At 33.9% G+C, this 15,108-nt stretch overlaps 2 protein-coding genes and 1 long non-coding RNA gene across 4 annotated transcripts; 1 reads left to right on the forward strand and 2 right to left on the reverse strand.

Annotated features, from left to right (window-relative positions):
• Positions 1-3,065: 3,065 nt before the first annotated feature.
• On the reverse strand, positions 3,066-8,877 carry LOC105312684 (uncharacterized). Its single transcript, XM_019996208.1, has 9 exons — positions 8,820-8,877; positions 8,675-8,746; positions 6,873-7,640; positions 6,139-6,775; positions 5,321-6,066; positions 4,526-4,967; positions 4,366-4,474; positions 4,143-4,307; positions 3,066-3,527 (listed from the first exon to the last, which is right to left on the reverse strand). The coding sequence occupies exons 1-9, from the start codon at positions 8,860-8,862 to the stop codon at positions 3,339-3,341; spliced, it is 3,171 nt and encodes a 1,056-aa protein (XP_019851767.1). The 5' UTR covers positions 8,863-8,877; the 3' UTR covers positions 3,066-3,338.
• A 102-nt stretch (positions 8,878-8,979) lies between these two features.
• Positions 8,980-14,564, reverse strand: LOC109581809 (uncharacterized). Its single transcript, XR_002184786.1, has 3 exons — positions 14,426-14,564; positions 10,995-11,403; positions 8,980-9,241 (listed from the first exon to the last, which is right to left on the reverse strand). It is a non-coding gene; the product is annotated as an uncharacterized LOC109581809 (long non-coding RNA).
• LOC109581808 (uncharacterized) lies at positions 11,410-13,265 on the forward strand. Of its 2 annotated transcripts, XR_002184785.1 has the most exons (5): positions 11,410-11,868; positions 11,919-12,079; positions 12,132-12,304; positions 13,034-13,109; positions 13,165-13,265. XR_002184785.1 is itself a non-coding variant. In XM_019996209.1 (4 exons), exons 1-4 carry the CDS (start codon positions 11,811-11,813, stop codon positions 13,101-13,103), a joined length of 462 nt encoding a protein of 153 aa, XP_019851768.1. In that variant the 5' UTR covers positions 11,410-11,810; the 3' UTR covers positions 13,104-13,265. The 2 variants fall into 2 exon arrangements, 1 of the variants encoding a protein (XP_019851768.1); XM_019996209.1 differs by having other exon boundaries at positions 13,034-13,265.
• Positions 14,565-15,108: the final 544 nt, after the last annotated feature.

The raw sequence follows: 15,108 nt of genomic DNA on the forward strand, positions 1-15,108 counted from the left end.
TGTTGGTGATGGCCGTCATGTCTGTCCTTGTGCTACTGGTTCCACACAATCTGTTCAATCGTTTGTTAGTGATCATTATTTTTGTGAATCAGGAATATCTGATACAATAAAATATCAACAACAACTGTATACATCTGATCCATTATGGGATGGTCAAGGTTGTGGCTTTAGAGAAACACCTTGTTGCAATGCTCCTGGTATCCCATGGTTTCACAGAGACTATGGTAGCAATACCACTACTGACTATATTGAGTTGAGGGTGTGTGGAGATGAGGGAACTGCTAATGAAGATAACCCAATTAGCTATTATGAGATTTATGTTTTGTAGTAAATTACACAACTTTGTGTAACTAAGCGTGTGACTTATAACCCAGTTAGCTATTATGAGACTTAAGTTTTGTAGTTAATTTCTAAGTGTGTGACTTATATATTTTTGAAGTAAAGTTAGACTCTTAAAGGTATTTTGTTAATGTATCAAAAAGATTATAGTCATATACCGTATTTGCTCAATTAAACCCCTGGGCGTTTATTTCTTAACAGAAAAAAATCAGGTAAAAAAAACAAAAAATCCTCCAGAGGATTTGAATCCGCAACCTCAAGCATTCCAAACTGTACTCCAACAGTTAGGCTAAATCCAATGGCACATATACTGGCTAAAATATGCGTATCTATAGTTAGAAAATATTTAGCATGGGCATTTATTTAAGCAGGGCGTTTATTCGAGCAAATACGGTACTTGTACATAAAGTGCTAGCTGTGAGGGATAACTTTCTTAATAAAAGGTTAAAATTACCCGCTACTTTATGGCACATAAACATACAAAGTATAATATGATCATTATAGTCATGCACCTGTGTATTAATCAATGGAAGTAGTGACAATATCTGCTACAGTTCATTACTTCATTGATTCATAATAAAAATGATTACATTCAGTACTGAATATAGCTCCATCCTCAATCCTCATACATAAACAAAAAACAAAACATAAATTCAACCAAGCTGGGGCTGGTCTTTGAGGTGCTTTTTCCAAAACACTGTAAACTTAAGCCAACATCACTTAACAAAACATTGGTATACTAGTCTATAATAGTACATTATCTATAACCAGACATACAGTAACTTTAGATGCATCAAATACACATAGGCGTAGGAATGATTCAAAAGTTGGGGGGGCTCAACATGAAAAGCATGACGTAGCATGTGAACATTGGGGAGGCTAAGCCCCTCTTGCTGAAAAGTTGGGGGGCAGCTTCCCCCATTCCTATGCCTATGATACAGCTGCATACCAGCAGTAATCAGTAGTTCATTTAACTAGTCAAAGAATTCCTGAAAAAAGAAAATTGGTCTATATCAGTAATATGAGACCTTAAACTATCCCTCAATATTTACCGTAGGCTTTGCCTTGAGCATGCAGATATCTTTTATTATTACTGATACATTATACTATAATAAAATAGGAGGTATTTTATTGGCTATAGTCTGTGTTACTAAAACTTATTTTCTCACTACTGGCAGCAGCTATATAGCATTATTGGCAATAATGAAAGTATGCACTGTTACAGTAGTAGATGGTTGTAATTTAGTCCTAAACTTGGCAAAACATGCTATAAGAGTATGTTTCTATCACATGCACATAATTATTATTATACAATACATTATTATTATCAGTATTTAGCCATTGTATCTGTCAAATAAGAGGAAACTACTATCAGCTATTGAATCATGAATACCTTCCAGTGTATGGGCCTTGTTGCAGTTAGCAAATTTATGATTACCACATTACAGTTTCTGGTGATCCTTGCTAGAGAGTGCCAGAATAAAACAACCAATGTAAGTATACAGTACACTATAAATACAGTTCTGATTTGTAGTTTAATTTCTGATGCATAATAAGCTGTGCCAGGTCAAGTATGAAATCAACTGTGTTTTTGTACAAACATGTTTAACTTGTTAATATGTAATAAAAATAGCACGATAGGATTGTCACTATTTTAATGCTAGGCAGCTGACTGCTGCAGTATTGAGGGAGTCAAGTCCTTTATACTGACCATTAGGGAGTATTCTGAAAGTTTGCCAAGCAAGATCTAAGGAAAAGGCACTGTACTAAATATAATAAATTTATAGTTTTTGCCCAAATAATATGCACCTTCTTGGCATGGTCTTGGCAACAAGTGAGCAACCAAAGTACTGAAATTGTCCTTTCACATTGTTTGGCAATCTATGCCCCTCAGCATAAGCTAGTGAATATGACATCACATTAAACCTGTGTACTACTTGCAATTGTAAAATTTCAAAATTTCCCTTCCGAGCTGTAACAAAATGTTAATGCTTCAACTATGCAATGATTAATACATGTAGTCCCTTATGATGATTTTATTTTCCTGATTGTTAAAAAGAAAGTGAAACATAGATTAAGTGCTGGTATTATCAGATGTTTTACATTATTTGACACTTCCTGTAATTTCAATGATAAAATTTGAAAATTCAAATATCTTAAGTGTCTCATAACTGGCACATCTACTCTACTTTATGATACTTAAAAGTACTTGTGCTTGAGTCTTAATTACAGCTGTAATTGTACTCCTCGGAATTCAGGGAAAATTTTGCCCTTCTTCACTTCCTTGCAAATTGTTGCTATCATGTCTAACTGGTGCATCTCATAATAAATTATCAGACAGTCTGGCTCATGACTAAATTTACATGTTTATTAAGGGCATCAATAATATGCATAATAAAATTTAATAGGAATTTTTGACATCATTTTCGAAATAAACAATAGTACATTTACAGTCAATGCTTTCCAAAAAAATTGCTAAAGTGACTTAATTATTAGATTTGAATTAATAAGACAAGGAAATCATTCAAATCTAAAAATCCAATAAGTGATTTCGGAGCCAATTCTATCAAAAATTATTTAATGTCTATTTGCTTAAAAAAGATAGCAGACACATAACAGAGGGTGGTTTACTATTCAATAATAATTTATAATCTTTAAAACTATGACAGTTTACACAATATTGCTCAACTTTGGCGTAGCCTAAAGCATCAGAGAAAGAAGAACAGATTAGAAGATTTAAGTGCATCACTTTGGTTTAAAGTAGAAGCAGCTGATATACCTATGCAGGACATGAGTATAACATTACTATGCAGCTATGGGGCTGGGGACAAGTATAACACTAACGAAGATTCTTTTCTTCAGCAAACAACTTAATATTAAATTAAACATTAAAAAAATTATACTAAAGCTACAAAACAAGAGTCAAAGTAAGTATAGAGAAATCAAATGCAGACTAAAAGTATCAATTTGCAAAACTACATTTATTATTCATTAAATTTTTATTCTTTTTGTATCTTGATGTAAATATCTGTAGTAGTACCATCAATATCTAGATATTTGTCTAGCTCATCAGAGGCAGCTTCTTCATTGAATACAAAAACAGAAAACTCAATCGATGGAATTATTCTAGACTGCAGCTTCCAAAACTCTTGTTGCAATTCAACACAATCAACATCAGCTTTTAATATCTATAATAATAATAATAGAGTTGTAATTCTACTTTTGTTTTCTTTGATCAATCAGATTACACAATAAGAGGTTAATAATTGAATTATTCCAAGGTCAGTAACTGTAGGCACTGCATAATTTTTATTACCACAAGCAAACCTATACAAAGGCATCATGTCCAAATAATATAAAAACTGACAGCCATAGCAAAAGCAAGTTGCCTGCGGCAGAGTAGTAGGCTAGTAGTAGTGTCCAGAGAAAGCAAAGAAACTCTTTGCTTGTACAAAACTTGGCTAGTTCTTAAATAGCATGACCAGAATTCATCATAGCCTCAGTCAAACTATGTGACTGCATTGCTCAGTTGGCAAATCACATTGACCTACTTTATAACTTATTATTGCTATTATAACCAAAAAGAATTAACAGTGAAGAAATAAAACAATACATGATAAGAAAATAAACAATAATACATTATTGTTGCTGACCAAAAGTCTCGATTACATGTTTTTTATACCCTTCGCTACATAAAAATTTGAGTTATTTCAACATAATTTTTGATCAAAAATTAGATGATGATTAAATATTTATTTACATTTTCAGTTTTTATGTTATAATCACAATGCAATAATACTTACCTTATCAGGTATGGGAGTAAGGGGAGATACCCTCCATCCTTTCACGTCCATTGGATCCTTGATCTTACGAAATCCCATTAATAACTGCTCATCACCTTCTCTTTTTTTAAATGAAAATGGATAAGACTCAATGGTACTAACTGACTCTGACTGTGTATGTACATACTGTAAAAACAAAATCAATAATAAGCGACTGACTGTCTATATAATGTACAAAACAAACCTTCAAATGTGCATTTAAGCATTTAGTGAATTGTATACTCATTGTCCAGCAATTCTTGTATTCTCTGGAATAAGAACATTGAGCAGCATACTTCATTAATGTATCCATTCTAACATAATTAAACAATAATCTTTCTTTATAAAATTAATGACAAACTTACGTGGATCCCCTATACAAGACACAAACAAGGCAGCTCTTACTGATCTCCAGCGAAGCATATGTCTCTCCTATAGGAAATGCTCTTTCAGGAAATACTTCAATGCATTTAAACTCGAAAACTTTCTTTTCTAAATCAATGGTAGCAACTGCAAAGCACATTTTGCTAGCAGTAACTTTATCATTAAGATCAATGCAGTGCTCCAGCTTGAAGGTAACAGGATGAAGAAGATTCTCTGGTAATACAACATCATATATAGCACTGACAATAGTGTAGCCATCAGGCAGAACAAAAGGGCCAGAGAATATAGTGTGGATATTAATGACTGACTCCTCTTCAGTGGGAGCTGGTACAATCATCTCATACCCAGAATCAGCTTTTTCAATTGTGAGTGTCTTTCCTCCTTTTATTGTATGCTGTTGTAACTCAACAGTGGCACAAGTATCTATAAATAAATTAAATACAAAACAGCCAATTAATTTTGTGAAGAAAAATTTTGCAAATCCTTATAAGTAACATAATTTGTGGATTTATCTTTTTGCAGTTTGACAGTTATTGTACTAAAACTATGCATAAATTTTATTACTGTAGGGCGCCTTTTTTAGGGACTGTATATTTTGTGGATTTTGCAATTTTTTGAAGATTCGCAAAAAAGATTTATAGGCCAATTTCCACAAACTCACAAAATTTAATTTTCCCAAAATATTACTGACAGTATTAATAATGTAATTAGGCAAAAAAATTTAGCAGCCACTAAGACTCAGTAAATTAAACTATTAGAAATACATGTGCTTTTACCTTTAAGCATGTCTTCAATTCGTTTGATAAACCATTGTATTGCTTTATTTTTGTCAGCTTTACCAGTCTTGTCTTTTGAAGATTGGTGTATCTGGTAACTATTGTAGATAATGAACCCAAGATCAATTGGAACTGTCACTGCTAATGAAGCTCCAGCTAAAACAACACCCACAGCACGTGCCCCAGTACGTAAAGCAACAGCCCCAGCCTCAGCAGCTGCCTCTATTCCAAAGGCAATGCCCACACCAACTCTACTCAGATTAGCAAGACCATGGGCTCCACCAGCTACAACGTTTCCTGCCAATTCTCCTCTCTCAAGTGCAGACTCATTACACTTGATCACAGCATCATCATATTTCTTCGCAACAACATTGATACTTTGACTCAACTGCTGATCAAGGCTAATGTGCTCTTGTGCTGACTTCAGATGCTTATTCGTGGATATTGCTGAAGCTGCAAATGCACCAATCCCTCCTAATGCAGCACCACCACCAACTGCACTCCCAGCAACTGAGAGAACTAATGATCCACCCAAAGTGAATGGGATAAGAGCGAGACCAGTAATTACCAACCCACCCCCGGCTACACTGGCCAATGAAGCAGCTATCCTTCCTATCCTTTCATTGCGTACTGTGGTCAATACAGCATCTTTACTATCTGACAGAACGTTGATTGTCTTGCAACGTATTGGATACCACATAGAGCGATACATTTGAAGCTGTTTTTTGTAGTGCTCTTTTTTTGCCCTAAAAGCATAAAAACATATCTAATAAACAGGAAGGATACAAAAACAGTGCAAGCAAGTATATTCATCTAACCTTGGGTGGAAAGGTTCAAATGGAGCTGGCAGGACAAACTTGTCAGTGAAATTACTAATGTATACACAGGAAACCTTATCATGCCTTCTGTTACATTCTTCGTCAATTTCCTTGCAGCATTGCTGTATACTAGGCTCATTTTTGAGCTTAGTTCCAACAGTGTTCAGGACTACACTGCTGCTCTTCTGGTCCACTGATGTTATGAGGGCGACTGAGTTCTTACGAGGAACAGATAAAAACTGAAGTTTCTCCTTGGGCTCTTTGGTATGAACTAAATGAAAGTAAAAGATCTTAGGTACTTGAGCAAGTGGAGACTGGTCATCTGGAAAAAGCCCAAAAACACTTTCAGTTTCAATTCTTTTGTCGTTGCAATCGTAAAGGTGTCTGCTCTTGCCTTTACAGAGAACAATGAAAGCAAACGTAGCCAATTGAGAGTGATCAACACAAAGGAATATTTCCAGTAGAGTACTGATCGATTGAGAACTGAGCGAATTAAAGTAGAGCGTACAAAACCCAAGTTCTTCAAGGGTTTCTTTGAATTTCTGAGCATCTTTAGCATCATTGTTAGGAGTTTTAGTCCCATCCTTTTCAATTTTCACTTCACCATGATTATCAACAATGAATGCCAAATGAATCTCTACAAATACATTGTTAAATAACATAACAGCAATGTTAAACTTAAAACAATAAGAATAAGAATAAATACATTGTACAAACAGCATAAATCTACTTACTATCATTTAAATTCAGCCTGCTAAACTTCTTTTGCTTGATTTGTGAGTGAATCAATTCTATCATGTCGTAAAGCCAGTCTCCTCTATCAGGTAACTGCTTTGGGTTACGCATAGAATAACTTGGTTTGTAATGGCCAGCTGGTGCAAACTGAAGTAAATCATCAATTTTCAAATCTTGCTTTAAGAACGTATTGATGTCAGCACCACGTCGTTTCACTCTGTTAACAAACCGTTGTCTTATTAAATTTTCCCATGCAGCTTCATCTGAATACGGAGGCTCTGGACCATCTTCATCTCTATTATCCCTCTGGTCGCACTTATGGTTGTTTGCAAAAGTAAGAACAAACAGAACTCTCTTCCAAAAGCCAGGACCAAATGCCCGATTCAATTTGCGCAGAGCTGATTTGTCATCATTAGAAATCCTGTGATCGGTCATCTTTATGCAGTAGAGTACCAGACTAACTTCCTGACACTGTGACTTCATTTCTTGTATATATTGCTGCTCGTTAGCATATATATCCTGTAAACCAGGTGAGTCAACAATCCTCACTCTGACACCTGGTAACAGCTCAGGATAAACGTAAGAGTGACATGATTTGGTACAAATATCTGACTCTGCTCCTTCTTCAACTACTTCTTCTGCTAACTCTATTAAACTATTAATAAGAGTTGATTTCCCCTGGCCGGTTCTTCCTACCACTAGCAAGTGAATGTCTGACAAAGTTCCTTCTCTTGTTAAAACTCGTTTCATTGTAGACATACATGTACCTAATAAAAAATTATAAGTGACTTTAAGACTTAACAATATGAGGACATCCAAATTATGTAATACTAGCTAATTGAGTCTACTTTGCTGACTCTTTCCTTAATTGAAAAATACAAGGCTAAATTCTTTATATCAAATGTTTTCAATCACTTGATGATAAAGCTGTTACCAGTATTAAATGTAGCATACCTTCTAAATCATGCTAGTAGCAGCCATGAATGGGTGGGCTAAAAGAGGTATTGCCTGCTTGCTAGCATGATTTTAGAAGACCTGCAAAATCTGGGGACAGCTTCATAGCATGGCAGTACTGTTTTTTGCATATGCATATTGCATGATGACAACTCTTAATAGGTACAGCAATAATGAGGGTACATTCTTTGTATAGTAGATTGGATAATAGTGCTGAGGGTGCATGAATTAAGTATGCTTGAATTTGACTACGGCCCATTTTCCAGCAACTTTGTCAATCATAGTTGTGAGTGGAGTCAAGATGATTACAAGCATAGCATACTGGTTTTAAAATGCTCTTCAGGATATGAACCAGAGCCTCTCTCTTGTCATAAAAGTCTCACAATTTAAACACCTTTCTTTTTCAAGACAGCCCATACAATCTTTTCTAGGCTAAAGCATAGCACAAATACAGACTAATGGACTATAATGCAAGCCTTACAGTGAAGAAAGTGCAATTACGTAACCAGTTTTAACTTCCTACTCTGGCCGGGAAGCTAACATAACTTAAAAATAAAACTGAAGCTCGATGTGGTATGGCATGAGACAAACCCCAGGTTGACTTTATGCTGCATTTTGTGCAACTGATGTAATGGGTAGAGTTATGCATAAATTATGTAAATCATAGCTTTTAAAAACCATAATCCATAATGTTATGATAATGTGGTCATAATAGCACTTCCTGAAGCCTGACTAAACAGTCACTTACAATGATTGTGAATTCTATTAAAATTAGCTTATAATACCAGTAATTAAAAATCACAGTAAGCAAGCAGTTAAAATTCCCCTTTCATATATTTATGCTTACTTTCATCTGATAAACTTGAAACATCAGTAACTCCTTCCATTAAAAAACCGGCTGATTCAGTAGATCTAGTACCTGTATATAATTAAAACAGTACAGTAGTAGATCTACGCACAAAAAGTTAATTACAATGAATGTGCCCCCTTACCATCATCTTGATTATCCCCATAGTTAAGCAAAGGTTCGGCCATGGTCAAATTATTTCTGCGCATGCGCAAACATGGCAAAAAATTAGGAACAAAATTATTTTTACAAAAAATTAAAATTATTTTAGTCACAAAATCAAAATTTAGTGACTTCATATTAAAATTAAATTTAACACAAATTTTATAATTACAGATCACATAAATAAATTATATAAATAGCTTAATAGCATCTCTTGTCCTCTTGTCCACTGCCTTCTAATGAGCTGAAAATACAAGTGACACTAGTGACACTCAGCAACAGTTCTTCAATCGTTGCTCATAAAATTCTTAAAGGTACAAGATACTGAAGAGGATTTGATGGATGGCGTCGAAACTAGGATGGAGTCACGTTCACCTGCCAACAGTAGTTGCTGGGTCATACAACCTATCAAGAGATATACATGTACATAAACATTAATGATATCAATTTTGTCTTGTACACACGCTACACATGTACACTATTGGTATAGTGCATGAATTTGTGATACCGGTATTCTTAGTAGCTTTGTAAAAGGATTTTAAAGTTAATGACATGTTAAAAGCTACTGGTAATGAAAAGAATTTGGCATAGGATATGATTACCATACAGGTAGAAAATTTTGAGGGCATAGAGTTTCGTGTTTTAGTGAAAAGCTCTTAATTCTTTAATTTCAAGGGGGTTAAATTTCACGTTTTTGCACGTGCACTTGCATTAAGTTATTGATTTTCACATGCTGCGCATGCATAGTGAGCATTTCCGTGGTATTAATTTTCGTGGTTGAGAAGTCACCCATAAAATTAGTGAAATTAAATACCCTATCGAATTTTATACCCGTATGGTATTACAGTAGTGCTCAAGGAAATTTTGTCAAAAATTTTTTTCTTATAAATTTTCTAAGATTCACACACTATAGAATGTGAAAGCATACTATACTTTCATCACACAATAAATTATGGATGAATTTTTTTTCCCAGACAGTAACAAAAATTGGTGCTATGCAATAATGAATTATCACTATTATCAAAGGCTACAATACATTTAGTCTCATTATTAACATTCATAGCAGGGTAAAACAATTACCATATTTGTAAACTTGTTTTAAGAAGAAAGCAACAGTTCACTCTAACATGGCCGACTTACAAGAAGAGGAGTAAGTGTAATGAAATGAAGCTTAATGACACTGTCTTTTAGGATACTTCATTTTGAGGACAATAAAGACAAAAGTATATTATTAATACTGCCATTGAAGCTTTATGTATTGTGTTGAAGGAAGTTTTGTTAACAAAACTGTATAAATAGGCTGGGAGGTTAAAACTGACCATTTCATTGTGATGTGACACATTAATTGGCATTCTCCAAAATTGTACATGTACAGGGTTCTATCTAGGAATTTTTGTTTGGGGGGGAAGCCCAGAGCAACTGACTGGGGGGAGGTTGTGTACATACATATATGTACATGTACAGTACATGCATGCAATTACAGAAGTACACAGGGGGAAGCTTGAAGTTCTGGGGGGGAAGCTGAAGAGTTTGTGGGGGAAGCTTTCCCCCTGCCCCCCACTGGATAGAACCCTCATGTATATATACTTAATTATATTTATATAATAAAAAATTAATAGCATAATTATACATTGTAGAGTGCTTCCAGCAAAAGTAAATTAAATATAAATGGCCTAACATGTAGAGTAGCTGGAAATTTATTGGTGGGGAAATACTATTGGTGGTTACAATGAGCATCCAGCCATTCACCAAAATAAATTTCACAATTTCCACCATTTTTGTTTCACTTTGTGCATGTCCAATCTGAGTCACCACTCACCAATATAAAACCCACAAATAACAAATTTTTCAAATGTGACTCCTGCCACAGTATGCACTATACGTGTATGTGTACTTCAAGTTGATTCTGGTAAAAATTAAATTTAAAGTTGCTCAAAAATTGGTTGGCCAAAGTTCCAGTACTGTAATACATGTACATGGTTTTTAGCCAAATTTTGTCAAAATGACCAGGAGAGAGTTTACTAAATTTTCTACATAATTACAAACAAGGTAGTGTACGTTTTACATAGGTACATGTAAACATTCTCTGATATCATACAAATTATATGCTTCCTTTTTCTCTCCAATTTTTTCATTCCATCTTTCTACTTACACATACTTTAGATGAAGGAGTCAATGAGGAAGCAGCTCTGATAATATGCAGTGACGAAATTCAAAACTTGGACGGAAACCCAAATAGAAAGGTTTATAAATCACTCTGTTGTTAATCATTAGGTGTTCAATGATGAGCTGGAAAATGAAGTTATTCTTTACAAAGTTGAGGATGAAGGAAGGCCCAGTAGAATACTAGTTGATGGAAACTTCTCAGTGAGTCTGGACAAGTACCTCAGAACAATGTCTCGGAATCCTGTTCGAATAACATTTGAGGCTACTGCTGATCAAGAGAGCAGCTTCCATACCAATAACACAAACAGAGGACACTCATTGTTCCTCCTTGTCCAATGCCAGCCACAATTAACAAATCGGAGAAGAAAACTAGCGATCATAATGATGATGATGATTCGTATCTAATGGATGAAAAAGAAAATAAAGACAGAACACAAGAAAAGAGTATATGGATAACGGGGAGACTTAAACTAATAGGAGACTCTTATACTAAACTAGTACCAGATTAGCCCATTAATGTATTGAGGGTTGCTATTGTTAAACTAAGTACATGTACAAGCATGTGTGTTGTTAATTTTCTTGTTTTGAGGATTAAAATAAATCTTTTTGCTACAAAAAAGTTGACAAATTGTAACACAATGACTAATATACCCGTACACATCTATGTTCATGTGTTTGTGTGTACATACATATAATAACTGCATGTAATAGTGAACTGATTTATATCTTCCTATTCAAGCAATTATTCCAATGCATTGCTCTCAATAACAATTGTTGGAGCTAATCATAATTGGGGGTGGTACTGTAGATGTACTTGCACGTGCTGAGTTATCTCTACAAAGAAGATAAGATGGCGCTTATAGTATGTAAGTTATTGTCATTATTGACCTATATAGAGTGTTAACTATCATAATAGCTCCAGTTGAAGTGGCACAAACTGTCTCAGAGTTGCATGTATCAATAAAGGAGAGCATACTAACAACTAATGTATTGATAGGCACCATAGTAATAACAATACTAGTGGTATTGGCACTGTACAATGGATTGAGGGAAAGAGGGAGAGAGAATGGTGGGGAGGTAAGCTATTGCTCATGTCAAAGCTGCAAGCCTAATCTTGTGTGTGTTATAGGCAGTTGTAATAAATATGGAGGAAGGTTTTGTTGGGCAACAAGAGATACATAAACATGTAGAGGAGGCTACTGACCTTAATGAAACAAAGGACATGGAAGAACGTTCACCCTATGATAATTATACAGTGTCTCCAATAGTATGTACAGAAGCGCCCCGCACTTTTGAATCACAGTGGGTGGTTTAATGATAAACACACATAAACTCAAACATATCATCCAATTCATGTACATGCATACTTCAATGAGACAATATTTAATCCCAACACACCAGCACTTGATTAGAACATGACATGTACTTGTATAATATCACAAGCGTATTTAATCATTGTTTATCACTTAACCATTGTTATCATTATTAATATTTTATCTATTAATCATTGTTAATTAACATTCATTTGTAATAATTATTTTCTTGTAATAACTAATATTAGAACATGACATGTACTTGTATAATATCACGTATGAGTGTATTTAATTCATGAATGTATTTAATCATTGTTTATCACTTAACCATTGTTATCAATATTTTATTTATCAATCATTGTTAATTACCATTTATTAATAATTATTATTTTCTTGTAATGACTAATAGAACATGACATGTACTTGTATAATATGAGTGTATTCAATTATTGTCTATTATTCATCAATCATATTAATTATCATTAATTTATTAATATCACTTTCTGCGATGATTGATAATAGTAAAGTCATATGTGCATATTATATTTGAGGAGCTTTACTGCGGTCAAACAAACAAAACTGCTGCACTAGTAAAATTATCACAAATATACATGTGCACATACAAGCAAGTACATGTATATCGTAAAAAAGATTGAACTAACAATTATTCTAGCCAATTGCTCTATATCATAATTATTTTCACAATGAATATTAATAGGGCGTGGTTATCCCTCCCTCCAGTATATATACTCCTCGTGGCTGATATCAAATGGCGGCATATTGTATAATGTCATGTAAGTTAAGCCTAATAATACCAGTGTATAATAGTCTAAACTATCATTATAATAGCTCCAGGGGTACATGTATTAGCGACTACAGAGGATAATACACTGGCCCTTGGGATATCAGTATACAATGGAATAAGGAACAAAGGGAGAGAGGACAAAAAATTTGAACAAAAGATACTTGTAAGCTACAGCATATCTCACAATGTCCATGTATAGTCTAGCATTTTAAATTGGTAGAGTTGTATTTTGGCAATTTTAGAAACTTTGAGCTAATTCTGATCAAAACTAAATTTTTACAATTTTTATAAGGTCTTGGGCAAAATTTCATCAAGAATTACTCGAAGAGAATTTACCACTTTAAAAATATTCTGATACGTATCTTGCGTAAAAAGTTTGAGCTGATTCTAATCAAAATTAGATTATTTTACAATTTTTTTAATTTGATCAAAAATCAGGTCAACTAATACATGTACATGTAGCCTTTTGTCTTTGGCCAAATTTTGTCAAAAATGGCTCTGATAATTTTTTCAATACATGTCTTGATTTTTCTGTAACACTCATTGCCATAATACCTTTGATTGACGTACATTGTAATTCATTTCAGCTCAAGTGGTCTATACAATACATGATATGTGTACATTGTATATTCTATAGGAACAAGATGATGATAATTACATGGTTCCTCCTATACAAAACACCGAGGCTACACTGTTTAAATCAGAGTGGCTTACTCACTAAGCTGCCTCTTTAAAGACATTAAGCCAATCTTAACTAATTACTGGATGAGATTAAACAATTAAACTGTGTATGATCTATTAATCACTTAGGCTCAATCATTATCATTTATCACTTTGATTCAATTTAAAATCAAAATAATCATTATTAATAAATATAATTTGTGACAATCAGACAAATAATGTAATACTCTCTACATGTATAAGGATTAACATAGTTAAAAATCGATGCAACAGATTGCATTATCATACACCATACACATAAACATACACTGTAAATGTACATGCGTAACAAAGAAAACAAAAGTACAAAAACTGATAATCATGTAATTTGAAGAACAATTAAATAATGACAGCTACTTATAAAATTCAAACGGGATTTTTTTGTAGAGGGATGCGACAAAAATCAACAATAGCATTGCATATTTTAGGGGATTTTTATTTTGTAACATTGCACTAATTAAGCAAAAGTCAATTTAACCAGGGCAGACATGAGCTATTATACACGTGATTTCAATTGTGAGCTTTTTTGTAGTGAACAGCAGTCAATTATAGCAAGTACATATATTAACACTTTATTAAATTTACCCTGAATATTTGGGGGAGGAACTGCAATTTGGGCGGAGGAATCCCAGGTTCCTCCCAGCGTGGAAAAACAGTGTGGACACCAGCAGTGATTGCTGAGATCATCTTTGACTTCGCCACTAGGCTTAAAGCTATACAGAGATATCAGCTTGACCAAGAACACAACTTGTTTAGACACAAGGGCATGTACACACGTACATACACGTGTATTACCGTATAGCTCCAAATTTTCGTCAGTCAAAAAGTTCGTCAAAATCTCAATTTCTTGTTAAAATTAATTTTTGTAATTTTTGTTATTGCATGTAATCGGCATACTACTCATGTGGAACAAAATTAAAAATTTCATCAAGCAAAATACCTGACAAAATTGGTGAAAATTTTGACCGATGAAAATTTGGAGCTATATGTATATGGTAGTAAGGCATGTAATGTATGACCACATCCTTTGATTAATATTTATTTTCGGGGGTTTAATTTTTCATGATGCAAACAGTGATCACAAAAATACAAAAATTTATTCATTACAAAATTTTTTGGCTATACAGTATGACCAAATCAATCGAAAAATTAAGATACCTCTCTCTTAGTCTCCATCTCTCTGTGTTCCCATATGCATAATACCAAGAGTGGATAATTATTTAGGGAGAGTGTCTAACCTGCCTATATTCTGTGATACCACAGCGCGT

The sequence above is a fragment of the Amphimedon queenslandica genome, unplaced genomic scaffold (assembly GCF_000090795.2).
Source record: "Amphimedon queenslandica unplaced genomic scaffold, v1.1 AMPQUscaffold_13418, whole genome shotgun sequence".
Classification (NCBI taxonomy): Eukaryota; Metazoa; Porifera; class Demospongiae; order Haplosclerida; family Niphatidae; genus Amphimedon; species Amphimedon queenslandica.

Bases quoted from the DNA above. Each gene is read 5' to 3' on its own strand.
- LOC105312684 (XM_019996208.1), bottom strand. From the start codon at position 8,862: ATGGCCGAACCTTTGCTTAACTATGGGGATAATCAAGATGATG. The intron at 4,308-4,365 runs GTTTGTTTTGTA...TTGTTTTTACAG, and splicing joins GCTTAAATGCACATTTGAAG to TATGTACATACACAGTCAGA. The intron at 3,528-4,142 runs GTAAGTATTATT...TTATTATTATAG, and splicing joins TTACTCCCATACCTGATAAG to ATATTAAAAGCTGATGTTGA.
- LOC109581808 (XM_019996209.1), top strand. From the start codon at position 11,811: ATGTACTTGCACGTGCTGAGTTATCTCTACAAAGAAGATAAGATGGCG. The intron at 11,869-11,918 runs GTAAGTTATTGT...CTATCATAATAG, and splicing joins TAAGATGGCGCTTATAGTAT to CTCCAGTTGAAGTGGCACAA. The intron at 12,080-12,131 runs GTAAGCTATTGC...TGTGTGTTATAG, and splicing joins GGAGAGAGAATGGTGGGGAG to GCAGTTGTAATAAATATGGA.